General features: G+C 39.9%; 1 protein-coding gene across 1 annotated transcript; it reads right to left on the reverse strand.

The window, feature by feature from the left end:
* Positions 1-246: 246 nt before the first annotated feature.
* On the reverse strand, positions 247-18,165 carry srebf1 (sterol regulatory element binding transcription factor 1). Its single transcript, XM_083566624.1, has 19 exons — positions 17,307-18,165; positions 13,961-14,398; positions 11,753-11,916; positions 11,522-11,668; positions 10,883-11,101; positions 10,661-10,775; positions 9,954-10,108; positions 9,582-9,777; positions 9,258-9,442; positions 8,841-9,102; positions 8,588-8,754; positions 7,418-7,586; positions 7,185-7,293; positions 6,559-6,668; positions 6,329-6,461; positions 5,397-5,562; positions 3,981-4,175; positions 2,783-2,894; positions 247-2,198 (listed from the first exon to the last, which is right to left on the reverse strand). The coding sequence occupies exons 1-19, from the start codon at positions 17,410-17,412 to the stop codon at positions 1,978-1,980; spliced, it is 3,369 nt and encodes a 1,122-aa protein (XP_083422750.1). The 5' UTR covers positions 17,413-18,165; the 3' UTR covers positions 247-1,977.
* Between the last annotated feature and the right edge of the window lie 476 nt (positions 18,166-18,641).

Below are 18,641 nucleotides of genomic sequence, written 5' to 3' on the forward strand. Positions count from 1 at the left end.
ATTACAAATCAGCTGACCCTCGTATCGAACACACTGTAGGCATATGCAATGCAAGATGCTCAGCTAGTTAGTGATTTATGAGATGCACAGTAGTGTTTAATGACGTATTAGTATGAAATTTTAACTGGAACCCGACATAAGGGCCGATCCCCACTGGAACCATTGTCCACAGTATGTCATTCGATGATCACATTAATAGCAAATACAAATAGTCATTTATGTATTTCACAAACTCGCAAAAGATCATACGTTACAAAACAACTTTTATTTACATTCTCATGAATAAATCAAAGGGCTGACAAATTGGACAGTCTGTTCAAACATTTCTTGTAAAGATTTTGACTATGAACACTACACACTGAAGAGCATACAGGTCATGAGTCTGCCATTGATAGTAAAACCTCAGGAACTTGACTGTAAATCTAACAAAAAACACTTAAAGCATTACAGTGGCTAAAAGTGGAAAGCAGATGGGGCTCTCTCAAAGAACTGCCTCATCTAAAAAAATCCTGGTTTTGGATTAGGGTCAGAATGAAGGTGAACCGTGACAAAAACGAACTGGTTCAGATATTTCTTGTGATCACCATGTTCGTTCAGGAGCTTCAAAAAGTAACCATCACCTCTCTCCATAGTGCAAACAGACAAGTCTCTTTGAGAATTAGCACCCTGTAGATGACTTTCCACTTATCTGTGGAAGACCATTATTTGAACCCATAATTTGTTGTTTGTTTGCTTGAGCACTGTGTACCTTCCAAGTTGAAACATCCAAGTTGTCCCCTTTTCTCTGTTTCTTGAAAATACTGTCCACCCACATCTTTACACAAAATTATAAATACACATCTTTAAAAATATATACAAGGAAAACGCTACAAGAGAAGAAACCTTGTAAAGCTGTTTATGCTCTTAAATCATGTCGAAGTCAGCCCCAGTAAGGGTAGTGCATATTAGAAATATCTGTACAAATGTAATGAAAAGGAAAATATCTGTACAAATGTAATGAAAAGGAAAATGTCATTACACTCTTCATCTCCTCTAACACCAAGCTCCATGCACACAGATTAATCCTTGATTTCCATGCAGCTGAGTCACCTGGACATGTTGGACCAAACCAGTAGACTCAACATGGGTCTGAGACGCTGCTTTAGACAGAAACATGCACACACGTGTACATACAATACTATACTGTTACAACTGGAGACAAGGATTCTTCTGTGTGTGGAAAGCCGGTATTACACGTTTAATATGAATGTCATGTCCAATCACCCTGTAAAGCCACTCACAAGCGTCTAATGGTGCTCAATAAAAATGCCATCTAGTGGACAAAGCTGGTGCTTACAAAGCACCTCATTACAGGAGCGCCTCAGTGGCCCTAGCAGTGTCTACCTGTGAAGTATTACTTTAAAAGGTATTGTAAATAGTTTTAAGAGAAACTAGCTGAAGAATATTTCAACTCTGAAAACCATTCCCCCTAAAATATGCTTATAGCTAGAAAGCAGCTTCCAGGATTGACAGGCAAGCAGAAACGTTACTACTGTTCTTTTATTCCCCTCCTACTTAGAGCGAGCTTTCAGACACTTTCTCCTCTGAGTTGATGTTTCACTGACAGCTGCCTTAAACCTAAAGAGAACTTCGCCAATTCTCACAATTTTTTTGTGCATTTAAATTACTGACCGCACCTTTAAGTAAAGAATATCCATAAACATAATGAGTATCAGCATTTTGTCAGGACAAACAAATTAAATTATAAAATTATTTAAATAATAGCCGTAAAGGGGGGAAAATTAAAAGAAGTTACAACGAACGAAAAAAATGCCTTATTAAAATAAGCTGATTAACCAATGATGGCCAAAGCCTGTAGCCAGAAAATGTGGCACAGAAAATGTGAGACTGATATGGTGTTAGTGCAGGAGGATGAGGGGGAAAAAAAATAAAATATAAAAAATAAGAAGGGGTAGGGGGTTTGAAAGTCTTTTGTCTCTAAGTGGAGGCGACTGTGGTCCCACTGCCCAATTTGATGATCATCTGCTGGCAGTCGTGGAGCGTGCGTTTGTCCCCGAGTTTTTCGAGAGTACGTGCTGCATCTGCCAACATCCCCACTCTCTGGCCCGGGGCCGACAGGAACGATGGAGGCAAATACCAACATGCCAACATGGCCGCTTCTGCCTGCTCACGCTGGCCTGGCCGTGTCTCACACTCCTCTACACATAGAGACACACACAGAGCCATGAGACACTGACTGAATTTCTAATTACAGATGCATATTACAATCATGCATGAAACAGCTATACATTTCACAGAGGATTAAAAAAAAAAAAATCACATTTGTAGCTGAATGAATGTCAATACCACTGAATGATTTCAGTACCATCACTACATCTGCAGGCTAGGTGCAGTTATTCTGGACCTGCATTTGACCTTCTTTCCTTCCTTTTCCTGCTTATAATGAAAGTATAGGGGCTGTTGTGTCAGTTATAAAATAATAATATAAAATATTTAAAAAAATTTTATATTGCAAGTGTAGGAACTACATAAGAACCCAATAGATTAGACTCATGTCAGTCTACACCTAGAGTTTATGATATAGCCACAGGTTAAAACTGCCATCTGCTCTAGATTTCTTTCAGTAGTAAGATGAGTAAATGGGTCCCTTTTTTTTCCTCAGTTCTGGTAAACATCTGCATGGACTGAGCAAGGTTGGAAAACCCGCACACACCTCTATAGCAGACGAGCATTTGAAAACAAGCAAACATGCAAACACATCTACCCACGCATGATTCCTCACCGATTTTGCCTCCAGGTGTGGCACGGCGGCGCAGACTGCGGTCCAGAAGCTGGTGTGTGCGCGTTGGACTTGCTCCCGCCATTAGCCTGGCAGTAGCTTCATGCAGAAACAACTGGTGAGAGAAACAGAAAGAGAGAGAGAGAGAGAGAGAGAGAGAGAGAGAGAGAGAGAGAGAGAGAGGGCTTAACAAGCTGGAAGACAGCACACCCATGGGGTTTGATATTTCCTTTAGAAGCTGACACGTCTCTTCCTCTCTCTACTGTCTCATACGCTTTCATCTTCTAGCTAGCACTTTCCCCAGCAGCACTCTCTGTCCTTTGCTCTGCTACAGCCCTTATTAAAGTGGAGTAGAATGGAAAATGGTTATTTTACAATATAACACAATACCTAGATGCTTCGTTCCTGCTGAGGAACTACAAATTAAATCTGTTCTATAAAAAGCCCTTTATAAAATAACACAAAACCTTACAAGCCCTGTTTCTGGGCTTTTTCCACTTCCTTGCCATGCTTTTAACCCATCGTGTTTGATTTTGGCCCCATGACTTCTCCATGACTTCTCCATTCATTAACCAGAAATAATAACACTACTGAGGTTACAGTATTTTCATAAAACACATTTGGAACGTTTTGATCAGTAAAAAAAAAAAAAGATTAGTTTTATAGCTCTATTTTACGTTATTAAAATTCAGCACCTGATGACACTCTTCTTTATATATGAGCACTCGGTTACGCCACTAAGGAGCCCATTCGGGAAACAACCATGAATGCCTTACTTCAATATCAGTTGCGCATGTTAATAATATTTAATCAGACCAAAACGGAAAATATAAGCAGAAAGATTTTGCACAAATCCGAGGATGACGAATTGCGGCGTGCAAGTACTATTTTTGACCAGAATGCTGATGCAGAACTCCACTTCTCACACAAGCTACAGTAGTTAAAAACAGCTCCCCAGCACTCAGCGATTTTCAGAGCAGTGGCCTATTTCAGTGCTATGCATGAGGAAAATACCAGCGTGTCAGCATGAGAGCGTCTAAATCACTAAATCCAGATCAAGCACTGGAATCCACTCCAACTGTGTCCAGCTGTGGCCACATGCCTACTCTCTGTATCCTTTATCAGCAGTGAAGCAGCAGTAGATATGCGTATTTGTGTGTGTGTTTATTGTGTAAGTGTGAGTCGCACATGCATTTCTTACCCTGCGCATGGCTGGTCGGAAGCTGTGGGCAAGTTTGCGCAGAGAGCTCAGGTCCTGCTGGAAGCCCTGTAGCTCGGCAGGAGAAGCGGCTGAAGCCGGGCTCTGCTGTGGGGACGCGGGAGAACATATTTGCTGCTCTCGCCACAGACTGGTGCGTGTCACCAGCAGCAGGTCGCACAGTAACAACTGCACCAACTATAGCCATAAAAACAGAGCACAAAAAAGAGACAAGAAAACAGAGAGGAGCTTACAATTTTGTTAGCAGTGTCATGGAAAGCAATATACAAATAAAAGGTAAACTTTTATACCAAAAGTAGCTTCATGGTTCTTTAACTTAACCTCAATAATACAAGAACAACTTTAAAACATGTGCTGTTAATACAATATATGTATCAATGATATTTCAGCAGAGTTTAAATGGCCCCGTGTGTGGGTGTGTGTAAAACTGGCATTAATTAAATACAGTGGTACCTTGACCTACGAGTGCATTAATGTACGAGTTTTCCGAGGTACGAGCGGTCACTCAGTCGATTTTCTGCTTTGTTACGCGAGCAAAAAATTGAGGTACGAGCTCGAGACGCCGCTGCTAGATGGCAAAGCGAAGCCAGAAAGCGGAAACTGTGAAAATTAAGATAAGCAAAAATGTAAAGGTTTATGGATACGTAGTGTACAGGAGTGATAGAGAGAGTGGCAAAAAATGAGTCCCCCCGCCTCCGCTTATAGCCTCTACAGCCCCCCCCCCCCACCTTCATTAGCTCAAGTCGTCTCATCTCCAAGGTAAATACACTGAATAAAACCTTATTATATCTTTAGATACTCTTTCTATTATGTTTTTATACAAGATTTGTTATTTAGAAATGTATTTTCCTAATTTAATAACATGAAACATAAAAACAGGGTGGTATTTCGAGGGTTGGAACGGATTAATGCCATTTTAAGTATTTTCAATGAGGAAAATTGATTTGATGTGCGAGCAAATTGAGATACGAGCTCGTCCACGGAACGAATTAAACTCGTAGGTCAAGGTACCACTGTAACTGAATTCTAGGTCATCATTTGAACTTATGTAGAGGTTGTGCAGTGGAAAGGGGGAATACATATGCAACTTATGCAATTAATAATGTACCTTTTTTAAATGTATTTGTGAACTACATTGTCAGCAGCTCAGCTCTGTGCTGCACTGCAGGAACATTGCACTTTTTTCAGTCACATGCAATGCAACTACAATGCACCACAGCTCAGGCCAAGGAAGCTTGAGTTCACCTTTAATTGTACACATACTCTCAACTTTTACTCCACTGAAATACAAACATGCATTTAGCAAGTGTCCTGTTTCCTTTTTTTTTTTTTTTTTTTTTTCCTGTGTTATTTAAGTTTGTGCCTAGCACACATGTGTGTATGTGTTTGTGGCTGTACCTTATCTAAGGTGCTGCTGCTGCAGTGTGGCCCCAGTTTGAGGCTGTCTCTGAACAGGCTGCTTGCTTTCTCACAGTAGCTTAAGCTTAGCTGTCTGTTCTCTGGTTTGGCCAGCAGGGCACGCACTGCTTTAAACATGTTCAAGCAGGCTTTTGGTAGTGGACTTCTGCCAAAAATTAAAAAAATAAATAAAAGTCATACACTCAGTAGGAGGCAAAACACAAGGCAGCACAGACACACAGCATCACTCCAAATGACTTCTACAGAACATAAGAATACGTGATGGTGGCCATCTGATGAGAATGAATTCTCAAGCACTGCGACTCTCTCCCTCCCTCCTGACCTCCTCTTTCAGACTGGTTTTAAACAAAAACCTTTGAATGTATGCACAGCTGGGGCCACTATGATTTAAAATAAAGGCTTAACTACTGATTTTATCCTGCACAAGTCTGCACAACATTCACATCAATTATAAAATCACTGTAATGCATACACTCAGGTGTGCTATGTTTATTAGCATGCATGGATAAAATCCGAAAGATTTATTTCTATTATTATAAATCATTTTTGCAAGAAACACTTCATCAACACAATGTAGCCTGATAACAGTAAGCTTTGGTTGCTAAGCAACGTGTGTGGATAAGCATACACTGTATAAGGAGAATTTTATCATGGCTTTGAATGAGGTTTGGCCATTTCTGAACCTAATCAATCCATTTTACAACCACAAATTATATACAATTATTTCTAATGTTCTAAATTAATATTTGTATTAATAGAAATGTTTAAATGATTAATTTCAATTTCATTTATAGACATTAGTGTCAGTCTACTCTGACAGCAGCCAACATCAGCCAACAGACTTAAGCTTCCATTTACCAATATCTCCAAGAATTATGTATGCAACCCATGCGAGTGAGTGAGGCACTTACTCGTCTGACTGAAGACTGCGTGGAAGATGTTCCACAGCTGGATACAGCCTCTCTGCCGCTACATCATCTCCCTGCAGCCAGTTAATAATCACCACGGCAACTGACGACCACCATTTTGAGTGAGGGTCACAGCCTAGAGAGAGACGCAAACACAATCAACACGTTGAATGCACCTGAGTGCTAAACAGGCCACTGGAGGCTTTTTTGTAAATGACTGGTGTGAAACTGACCGGCGATGGCGGCCATGTTGGAGCCGATAGCGAAGGCCTGTGTGGTAGCACCTGCGGCATCGGAGGCGCTGTTTAGCAGCTGCAGGTACTCCAGAGCATCGGAGTACTCACTGTACACACATACACACACAAAAATTCAGTCTCCACAACCGGTTATGCAGTCACACCTTTATCCAGATGTGCATATACACACAAATTTGTTACAATTGTATTTGAAATGTAATTATCTCTTGTATCCATATTGTACAAACCATAGAAGGTGTGAATTTATTCACTTCTTATAAATAAATTGTTATCAACAAACAAATCTGTATTTCTTCTGCAGAATCTTTCTTCTTTTTAATTTAAGCACAACTCCCTAAACTGATTAGAATGGTAATAAATGCAAGATATTTGCATTTTTCCAGCTCTTTAATAATATAACATTACCAGTTTTAAGAAAGCTTTGACTGAATAGTATGTAAACACTAGTTTGACTTGAATAGGTTTTAATCCTTGAATATTTGTACCAGACAGAATATTATAAAAATATAAACAAAGTCATTTGTTTAGATAGACTTTAGAGAAGCAATGAGTCTGGAGTAAACCTCTGGAGTCTGGATTGGAGAGAGTTAGGAGTTACTCACCCTTGTCCCTCGTTGGGGCTTTTGTCTCCACGAGGCTGAGCGACGCAGTACAGAGCCTTCTCCAGTAGGTGCTCCCTGAAAGCTTGAGTCACCTGAGCCAGAGGATCCACTGAAATCAAACACAGGATAAAAAACAAATTGTGAGCCTTTATACAATATGTGCACTCCTCATAATGCCCTGCTGAGTTAAAGATACATTGTTTTCAGTGTATGATGAAATACAAAGGTTGCACCTGTGTTTCCAGCCTGGCTATAGATGCTCTCTTTAGGGGTGCTGCGTACAGACCAATCGCCATCCACAAAGAAGCGATGACCCAGAGGGTGGCATAGCCACTGCATGGTAGGAGGAACACTGCCACTGGGGGACAGACAGGCCTGTCGAGCTCGACTCAGAAAGCCACGCTACAGAGAGGTACAAAAGGAGACATAGACAGTCATAGACGGGGAGCGAGAAAAAGAGAGAGACAAATCAACTGTGCCAGCATGTGAATGTCCCACAGGCTGTGTACACTGTGTGTCGGTGTGTCAATACAAATGAATTTGCTGTAATTCCTGATACTGAATGCACGGTGCACATGTACCCTTAACCTCGCAGTCTGTTTACATATTTGAGACACAATCCTAACCAAATGCGTCCACATGTCACATTACGTTTCAAAGTCCTATGTGCATCGGCATCACGAATTTAACTTCAAGTTCGTTTTGAGACCTTGGTCAGTTTGTTTTGCGATTATTCTGCGTATGCACAAAAGGCAAAGTACTGAGATGAAACTGTCTTGTATTTGGTGATTAGAATTTATTAGAATTCAGTAGTGATCTATTCTCTATTCAATAACATATCCACTATTTTAACCAAATAAAGTCCCTGGATGCCTTGGTAGGTCCAGATCTACGGTAAATCCGATAAAAATGCAAATTCATAGCTTTGTGCGTTTATTATTTAACTTGATTATTAATGATGATTAATCTACATGTTAACACAGACAGACATACACAAAGAGGCAAAAGGACAGACAGAATCAGACTGTGAGAGAGAAAGACAGATGGACAAAAAGGAACAAAAAAGTGTAACAGTGATCAATACAGACAGGTAGGCAGACACAAACTGGAAAAAAAATTGTGTCGACGTGTAAGTGAGAGAGAGTTTAAAGAGATAGTGAAAGACAGCAAGGCCGACAAACAGGGTAATAAAGAGACAGACAAGCACAGAGGGAGAAACAGGGACAAAGTTTAAGCAAGTGAGAGACCCACAAATAGAGAGAGTCCTAGTATTGGAAAAATGACAGATATATAGACAGTGATAGATTTTGTGCACAAGCCTAAAGTGAGAGAAAACGAAATAAGACAGGAGATATGAGAGTGAGACTATGCACATATATAAAAGCGTGAAAGCGTGTTCTTACAGAGGTAATGTGCAGCAGACGGGGCAAACTGGTTTTGACTCTCAGGGCAGCAGAGACATAGATCTCGGCCAATGTGGCAACAGACAGACAGTCTCCAGCACACTCGGCTAGATTCACCGCACTCAGTGCCATGTGCACTGCGAACAAGTGGCTGCCACCCAGCTTTCCTACAGACACACAGAAAGCATTCAGTCTCAGCAGCACCTGCATGAATATAACAGTTTATCAGCTGTGTGCTAAAACACTCTCTCACCGGTCATGTGCAGCTGATGCAGGCGGTGATAAACGAGAGCAGCATCACGGCTGCTCTTGCGTGCATCCTCCTGTAGGGGGCGATCTGCACGCAGAGCTCCAGCCCTGCAGGCCAGCCAGCGACCCACCCAAAGCCTCTGCAGCCACAGACGCAGGGTAGACCAGAGCACAGCACACGCCAAGTCCAGCTGAGAGGTGGGCAGAGGACGACCAAGGGCCTTCAGACATGTCCAGAGGTTCTGAGAGGCCTGGGCAAAATCTCCCTGCATGGAAAAGAAAGTGAACGACATTGAAAATTGTGATAAGTGGCTGATATGCGGGGTATAGTAATTATAATGAGAATTCAAATATATACCTATATTACCTATATAATGTGTGTGTGTGTGTGTGTATGTGTGTGTGCGCGCAAAATGCTTACTCTGGCCAGGTCAAGGTCAGCCTGTTTGCGGTGTCTCCAAAAGAGGACAGAGGATTCAGAGTGTGGTCTAGTGATGGGCTCTCCATACACCAACAGCTTGACCAAAACTCCAGCTACCAGAACACCATTAAGAAGCCACACCAAAAGAGTGGGCAGCATCCAGTCCATCCAGCCCCACGAATCAGCTGCAGAACACAAACTCCGTAAGCGCGGACATTGCATGTCAAAGTGAAGATGTCTGTACTCTTGCAAAAGCCTGACAGATATTAAAACAGTAAATAAAAAGGTATCAGTTTTCATCATGTTAGTTACACGTGGCAGCACCTGCGTTATCAAATCCAAGCATGGTCCTGCCAGTTCCTGAGTGGCCTGGAAGAACAGGCTCTTCAGCTCTACTTTGGCTCCCACACACCAGAGATGCCAGCGGGTTGAAGGAAAGGAAAAGGAGGGTAAAGGCACACAGAGCCATCCGTGAGCGGTCCAGCATCCCTCCAGCAGTCTTCTCTGCACTGGACATGGGCTGTGAAAAAAAACATATTCATCACTCTATTGTTATTCCTTCAGGCACCACTGTTAATCTGAAAACTTTGGCATAATCAACATGGTTTAAAAACAACCCATTTTCCAAACCAAAGATTCTCTTTCAGATGGAAAATTTTTTGTGTACAAGACTAAAAACCTCAACAGACATGCTACCTTGCTTTCCTCTACCATGGGACTGTCAGGCTCTGAGTCGCTGCTGCAGTGGGAAAAGGAGCCACTGGGTTCGGGTGAGCCGGCGTCGGAGGCTGGAGGAGTAGGAAGTTCGGTCTTCACGTCCACCTCCATGGCAACCAGGTCTTTTAGAGACTCTACACACAAACACAGAACCACCAGTTACAACAGATATCCTAAATAAGCAGTTGTCTACCTTCAACAGCTGCTATAGGACAAGAAATTTAAAAGGTAAACAAAGATTAGAAATGTTACAATAAAAAAAAACTTTTACAAACACCAACAAATGTTCCTGCATCTTCAACATCAAAACGTTAAACGCATCACTTCCATTGGCATGTCTCTTATGTTTGTGGATCAAAATGTAATCCTTTGAAGTGAATCCTCATTAACTGATGGAGATTTCCCCAATAGCTGGCTACATTTTAATGCATGAAATAAATTACATACTATTCGAACATGTTTTTTGACAGGCTATATACTGTACATTTAAAAAAAAAATTTTGCTAATATTTGCATCTCACTTTTTATTGCTAATAGAATGCACAAGACTGGTGCGAAATTACAAAGCTATTTATAAGCTGCTAAATTTTTTTTTTTTACACAAAGTCTAAATAAAGATCTGCTGATGCAACTAGAGATGTTTGAAGCATTACTGAAATACATGCAGGGTACTTCGATGGACTCACTGTTCTTTTGGTTGGCCATTTTGAGAGCCATGTTCTCCTGCTTTAGTTTCTGGTTTGACTGCTGCAGGTGGCGGATATAGTCAATGGCTTTCCTCAACACGGCAGATTTATTCAGCTGAAACACAGGAAGACACATTTAATCTCCTACTGAAGCCCAAACATCAGAAGAATGACATTATACACCTTGTACTTGAACAGAAAATAAGGCAGAAGAAAGCAGACCTTAGCCTCTGTGCCGGCCACCAGGTCTTTGAGTTCGAGGATCTTGTCGTTGATGGAGGAGCGGTATCGCTTTTCGATTGCGTTGTGTGCTGTGCGCTTCTCACCCTTTTGGACCTGCATACCTGGCTTGCCACTGATGGCTATACGGTTAATGGGCAGCTTCTCTGTGTCCACCATGACTGGCACCGTGGTCAGGATAGTCCCGCCGCTCATCAGAGCCTGAAACAGACCGGAAAAAAACAACACAAAAAAAAAAAAGCAAGTGTCACTCTACATACAGCAATAAACTGTTCATTGTTGCGTGTACCATTAACATGTTATTATGCATTGATAAGATATTGTACAATTTGCTATAATTCATTTTAATAATGCTTTTCGAGCACCACTAAAAATATATTACCCTTCACTACAACATTTATTTTAAAACATAATAAATATAATAAAATATGCATTTGGAGAACTTAATTATTTATGCTTAAAGGAAGGAAAGTGTTATAATCTAATAAAGCTTCTAGAAAGTGTGATAGACGACTTCTGGATTGCAATATCGACCCAAAGCTTTCGCATACAAATGCTACAAAACGCTGTTAGCTTTCACTGTCATGTGTTAGAAACTGGATGAAAGATCAGGAGCACTACCTGCAGTGAGGTGCCCTGCATTGAAGCCGTGGAAGTAGCCAGAGAGGTGATGCATGGAGAGGCTACTGTAGTCACCATGGACATGTCCGGCTTCAGGGTGGTGAGGAGAAGAGATTCTGCCTTGATGAACTGAGGCTGCAACAAGACCTAAAGCACAGACAACTCAATACTAATCACATGGTAAAATACAGAACTCAAAAAGTTATAGCATGTACATTTGTTCACACTTACAGGGACTTGCTGAACATGAGTCTGTGTTGGAGGACTGGAGGAGGTTGTGAGGATGGAAGATGTGGAAAGACTCTGGACCTGAGCCTGGATGGCTACTGGCTGAACACTTGGTGGAGAGCTGACAACACTGGTCATGGGCTGGGTAGAGCCCTGCTTAGGGATTACTGCAAATAAATATTAAATGTATTAATTAACACCAAATGATTAATATTACCTGTAAAACAAACAGAAAAATCATGTTTGATTTAATATTCAATTAGCGTTTTTATTTCACAAATCAATAGTCAGGTTGTTTTCACCTCAGCCTCAGTTGGAAGATTTGTAAGATTACATTATATTTTTTGGATATCGTTTAGCTGTACTACAAAATGTAGATTTACTTTGCAGCTTCCATTGCTTCCATTATAACTACTTAAAGAGCTCACATAGCCTAACTGGCCAAACACCAAAATCTCCATCACTCGACTTATGCACTTAGCAATGTGTGTGAATATCTTATCCTTGGGCCTAGCAATTTTACCCTTTTAATAAAGCACTTACTTACAGTCCCATTAGGATTTGAGAGAGACTGTCTAATTAATTTCACAAAGTTCTTTCCTTCTTCAATTGCTATTCTGTAAAATATTGTTTGGTCTGCAACAATAAGTGATTAAACTGCAATAACACCCAAGTCCAGGTGTTCATAAACGGGGAGTGTACAATTTAAAGCCACATACAGCACTGAATCGCAACAAAATACCATGTGGCTTTTATTAAGAACAGCTGGTAAATGAATACTAGGAATGTTAAGAAGCCCTTAGCTGAGCCCGAAAGTTAAAATATATGTAGCAACTAAGTAAACGATCATGTCATTTAATTAAATACTTTTAATTAAACATTGTAAAAAAAACATGTAAACAAGCTACATAGAAACAAGGTATATTCAGGATCAAGAATCAATGCACTTTTTTCTTAAAGACCTCATTAATTTGATACCCAGGCTCAGTAAATAATTAATGAATTCAAGTAATTAGAAAAAAAGAATATACTGATAATGTCTGGTGATTTAAGGCCTAATATGCACACAATTAAAGTCTTCAACTTTACATTTACCTCAGAGTCAGTCCTATCAACTACAAGAATGACTCAGATTACAAATGAACTACGTGTCTGTGCACCTTGACCCCATGCTGATTGTACCACTTTCCCATAGTGAGATTGAATTTGACCTGCTTATTAGCAGACTTCCAAAGATGCACAGACAGGTGCACAGAGGGCAATACACTGATGGTCTGAGAGCTAAACATAATGGCTTGATAACAATATGGAGCAAAGGGCCACTCCACCTGCCTTGCTTTGTGACACAGCGTTGTATCACATGGTTGACCCAAACATCGACAACTCAGTGATTCATCGTTATAACTAATGTATTAAAAAAGTGACTGTTTAGCACATGTAATACATGTAAAGGACAAGCCAGTAGAAAGTTTGCACACAGCTACTCATGGAAGGTATTTTTTAAAGACAGTAACACTATGAAATAAGTACTATATAGACCTAATGATCTGCAATAAGCTTAGCTTCCTTATCAAGTTCTAAATAAAAACAACCTCTTGTTTATTTTACATTAAGAACAAACCCCCTTTAAAATGTGTGTATATTCTTAATGTAAAATAAACAAGTTGTTTTTATTTAGAACTTGATAAGAAAGCTTGGTCTAATGAAAGCTTGGTCTAATTTTATATATACACACATTATATATAGTATTTGTAATTATAATATTTTACACCCACAGTATACAAAAGAAAAAAAATTAAAATAAGAGGAACTGAACACCTAAATGGCAATTACAAACTTATTTCAACTGACACAAGAAGGTCCAACACGGTAGTAGAGATAAGTGTGAAGATAAATGGTAAGTGCATACTAGACAAACATCAAAATTCTTGTCACCTTCACTGCAAAACAACACTGCTAAGTATAAGGAAGAAGTGTCATGCACCTAATTCTTCAGTAAGGAGGACATTGCTTATGTCTTTAAACTGAATAATATGGTCTTGTATTGTATTGCAGCCCTTATTGGTACACTTATTGATGCTTAAAAGCTTTATTTGCTTGATTTGATGATGAGTAATGCTGCATGATGATGTAACTTGACCTGGCATGATAATTGATCTTATCTTCTTTTTTTACTACAACCTCTTAAGGTTAATGCTTAAACATACACACCAGTGTATCCATTCTGACTTGCGTAGTTGGGCCCAGGTTGCTGGGGGCTTGCGGAGAACGTAGGGCTTTGGGGAGCCTGGCTTGGCAGATGAAGCACAGGTTGAGCTGTTTGAGTATTGGGCTGCTTTACTTGGCTTGGGGTCACAGGTGTAGAGGTCACCTGGGTGGAGGGAGTTTGCTGAAAGTTTGGGGCTTGGAAAGACTTGTCTGGGGTGGAAGAGTTGCGGTTGACAGGGGGACCCAGCAGGGCATCCAGATGTGGGCTGTTGGTCAGGATGGATGAGGTGGAGGAGGTGGTAGAGGAACTGCAAGGAGTGGGAGCCAAGCTGGAAGGAGCCAGCGCTGAAAGATCATGCGTTGGAGCTGTTGGTGGTGGAAAGGAGGTGTGATCAAACAAGTTGAACTCCATCTCTTGGGTGTGGATGAGCTGCAGCATGTCTGGGAGAGTAAAAAATATGCAATAAGAAATTATATTATCATACATATTACAACATTAAACTGAGACTACAAAAAAATATATAATTCTGTTTAGTCAAAGGTTTGAAGACACCTAACAATATTAACCATTTGCAGGCCTTTCTTACACTTTTGCCACAAAGTTGGAAGCACAAGTTTATTTGGAATGCCTTTGCATGCTGAACATAAGCATACTTCACAAATCCCTGACATCAACTGAAACTGAAACACTGAGTGCATCCCAGACCTTGCAAAATAGGCATTAGTGCCTAACCTCACTAATGCTCTTGAGGCTGAAGGATCACAAATCCCCACAGCCACAATTCAACAGAGGACCAACACTATATTAACATTTATGTTTTCATAATGAATTTGGTTGTTTAACATGTAAATTTGTGATAATTAGGTTTCCAGAAACCTTTGGCCACATGAGGTATAAACAAATTTATACATCAAAAGATATGCAGTTTGCTTCATCAGTTTTGAAATTCAATATAATTTTCTGTGTGAAATTCATGCACAAATATAAACAGAGCTAGTGCTGATCATTCACTGATCATGAAGCAGGGTATGTTGGTTTACAGGAGAGCATGAGGAAACTGCTAATTACCACAGAAATAAATTTCCTTTTCAGGGCAGAGAGACAGGCTGGCCAAGCTCATTAACTTCCTCGAGCTCTGACACAATCGGACAAATACACCATGGAGGGATTAGTTCAATGCAGAACGCCTAAGTGCTTTGGTATTTCGAGTGCCTTGCAACACAGGTTCCGTCTCAAACTTTGATTTAATGAAGAGTCACATGGAAATGATTTAAAGCTACATTTCAACAGATGTATTAGCTACACGGTCTGCGTCAGAAATGCCAAAATAAATGTCTCGGTAAATTAACAGAATTCACCCCTAAAGCAATATGCCGGTATCCTAAGGTTTTTATTTTTTTTTACCTCATTTTAGAAATGGGCTTTACTTACATGTTTTATGTCACCTAAAGTAGTGGCAGCCATTTCTGAGCCAGAATCCTTTAATTCCTCAGGACATCATTTAGGTGGCATGGTGCTGCCTCACAGTGTCTCTCAGTTCAATTGTAAAAACTCTGATTATATGGTCTAAGTGATGTTTACCCTTTTACCTGTGTTGATTTGGTTGTTCTCTGATTTCCCCCACCTCTTAATATAAAATTTAGCTGCTAATAAATAAAATCAATTTGCACATACACAAATCCTCTGTACTTTTTACTGGTCGGTGCTACAGTGTCATTGTGTCTACTGTCTCAATATCTTGTTTTGTTTTGTGTAGTTCTTTATTTCATGTCACTTTATGTAGTCATATGTAGCACCTTGGCCCTGGCAGGAACATTGTTTTGTTTCACTGTGTACTGTACTGTATATGGAGGGACAATGGAATGACACTAAATGCCTAATTGACTCGACAAAATTTGGAAGGTGATTGGCTACAATGGATTATTTTGAAAGGAAAATGTGTGTGTGTAGGATCCCTTCAGTGAACTGGTGTCCCCTTTCGGGATGTATTCCTGCCACACATCCTGGGGGATCCTGGTTATGATAAAGCTTTTACTGATGATGAATAAATAAACGTGTAGTCTGTTATCACCCCAAGTAAGAATCCTTCTCAGGCAATATAAGTAGCCCAATATTTATAGTCACAAAATAAGATTTATATAATAAGAGTAGTTTCATATTTACTTTGTATACTTATCTTAAGATCCTTAGGGCAAAAAAATATTTTGTCTGTTTGGTGTATTTGGGATCATGGGAGAAGTTGACATTATAATTGCTTCTTTTAAGTAAGCCTTTAGATTTTTTCATTGATTTGTGCATTATTTATATAGCCTACACGCGTGCTATATTTGCATGTATTCAGCATGTCGTTCACACGTCGGTGCACAGCCCTGACAGGAATCTGTACACCACTGTTTTGGATGAGGTGATCGCTCTCGACCAATCAGAGAGCGCGCAATCGCAGGAGCACAGTCACACACGCGCTGGGAGGAGGAGGGACCGCGCTGAACTCGACCGACAGCGGGTTACTATCGGACACCGAGGTTATTCGCGGTTATATAGCTTAATCGTGTGCAACAGTTAGCGTTTTAAACATTAATGCATTAAAATGCGTAATGGGGAAAAAAAGATAGGAAAATATGTTTAACGAAGCATACCAAAATATAAATCTGTAACGAGCAAATCATGAAATATTACCCACAGGTATATTCATTATTGGTGCATTTAAATAAAATGGAAAATGTTGCAATTGGCCTTGATTTTATATTCCAAGAAAATCGTGAAAGTGGATGTAGACACGATGATAAGGAACCATGACGGTTCATTATCCTGAAGCAGTAGGGGGAATGAACGAAAGTAACCTCTGGTGGCGTCACGCGCATAAGTTCGTGGGGGCGTGGTCACTCCTAATGCAACTTATAACTCAAACAATGGCTACATAAGATAGATTTTAATTCTCTTTTTTATTTCATATCTTAAGGCCAACTGATTTATTGGTGCTTCCGAACTGACAAATATATAGACACCCTCTGTGTACAGGTGTGTGTGGGGGCTCAGCCATCAATACACGTCTGTGCATTGCAAATACATTGTACAGTCACGAGGTGCTTTTGCACAAGATTATTCCCTTCATAAAACTACATAATAGTACATTTAAATAAGGGCAAGCAAAAAACAATTACAGACTGTGCATATGATCATAAATATGTGTTAAAGTCCCCTACAGTTTGTATCTGCATTGTCTAACACGTGTATTTTCCTACCTGATTGTCGTGGCTTGTGAAAGCCAGAAACACATTCAATCTTTTATGATTCAAATTAAAATATGAACTATTAGGTCAGGAAAGTGATTGAAACATCTTCTCTTACCGTCAATGTCGTTGAGCAAAGCTGTGTCAATATCACTTGGTTCACTGAGGGATAAACTTGGATCCAAGCTATCCAGTGACGGATCGTCAAACGACAAATGATTCATTTTTCACCCGCAGATTCGCGTATCTATCTATATATAATATAATATTCAGATCCAAAGGTACAATTCCAGTAATTCCATATAAACTCAAAACTTCTTACAAGTAAGTCCCGACCGTATGCACAGTATGCACATTTGATTAAAGACTCTTCAGATTTCGGGAGAGAAAAAAATACAATCCAACTTCTGTGTCTAATTTGACAGCACCATCATTCTGCCTGCTGCCAATTCTACACTAGAGACACGACAAACTTGTCCAAACAGAGTTTAGTCAGCGCAGTCGCGTGCTAGCGGGGCGAGCGAACCCTGGCGAGACCATGTATTGAATGACACTTCATGCGACCAATCAACGCAGAGCTCTCTGGTTACGTCACACTTCCCACGCTACCTGTATGGTTCTTGCTCCAGACTCCATTGGCAGCGTGTTAGTTCACACTAAAGACGTCGTTATGCAGACACCAGTGTATCAAGAGACTAAACAGAAAGTTTGTTTGTTAAATTATGCAATATCCCTGCGTCGATTAAAAAAAATGCTATTAATGATATTAACCGGATTTTTATTTAAAATCCCATGTAATGAACAAACACATTAGAAAGTGTGCTGTATTTGTTGCTGTTGCGATATTTATAACTTCTACTACATATAATGATTTGATGCTAAACACAAGAAGTAAACCAGATCATTAAAAAAAAAAAACAAGCCATATTTTGCTTGTTTACAATCACGTCCGTTGTGATCCTCAGCAGTTCCGCACTGGCTGTGGTGGGTATGTCTCACTTAGCCAATCAGAACGCGGGATGGGAGGGCTTTGGCGCTGTCAAGCTTCTGTGATCTGCAGACTCGACTCCGCCTGTAGAACCAGAGAAACTGGCCAATGGGAGGGAAGAATTGGAGTGGGGTGATGTGACATCACGCATGTGGCTGCTGTGGTTACATCATGCATTTTCTCTTCGAATAATATAGCACAAGGAAGAATTCAAGTTTATAATTAATACAACTAAATTAAATAAATTGTACATTACAACCAGTCATGAGTCATTATTACCCATAATAAAATATAATGTAATACAAGAATATATATATTTATATATATATATATATATATATATATATATATATATATATATATATATATATATATATATATATATATATAGTTTACTTTATGCTATAATATATGATAAGTTTGTTTTAAAATGTTCTGATATTTTTAAACAATACTTTAGATAAA

The sequence above is a fragment of the Silurus aristotelis genome (assembly GCF_946808225.1).
Source record: "Silurus aristotelis genome assembly, chromosome: 17".
NCBI lineage: Eukaryota > Metazoa > Chordata > Actinopteri > Siluriformes > Siluridae > Silurus > Silurus aristotelis.

What these genes read in the sequence shown, in the direction of transcription:
- srebf1 (XM_083566624.1), bottom strand. Translation starts at nt 17,412, where the DNA reads ATGAATCATTTGTCGTTTGACGATCCGTCACTGGATAGCTTGGATCCA. An exon ending in TGCAGGGCACCTCACTGCAG is followed by an intron (nt 11,102 to 11,521) that starts GTAGTGCTCCTG and finishes GGTCTGTTTCAG; the next exon opens with GCTCTGATGAGCGGCGGGAC. An exon ending in CACACCTGGAGGCAAAATCG is followed by an intron (nt 2,199 to 2,782) that starts GTGAGGAATCAT and finishes CTCTATGTGTAG; the next exon opens with AGGAGTGTGAGACACGGCCA.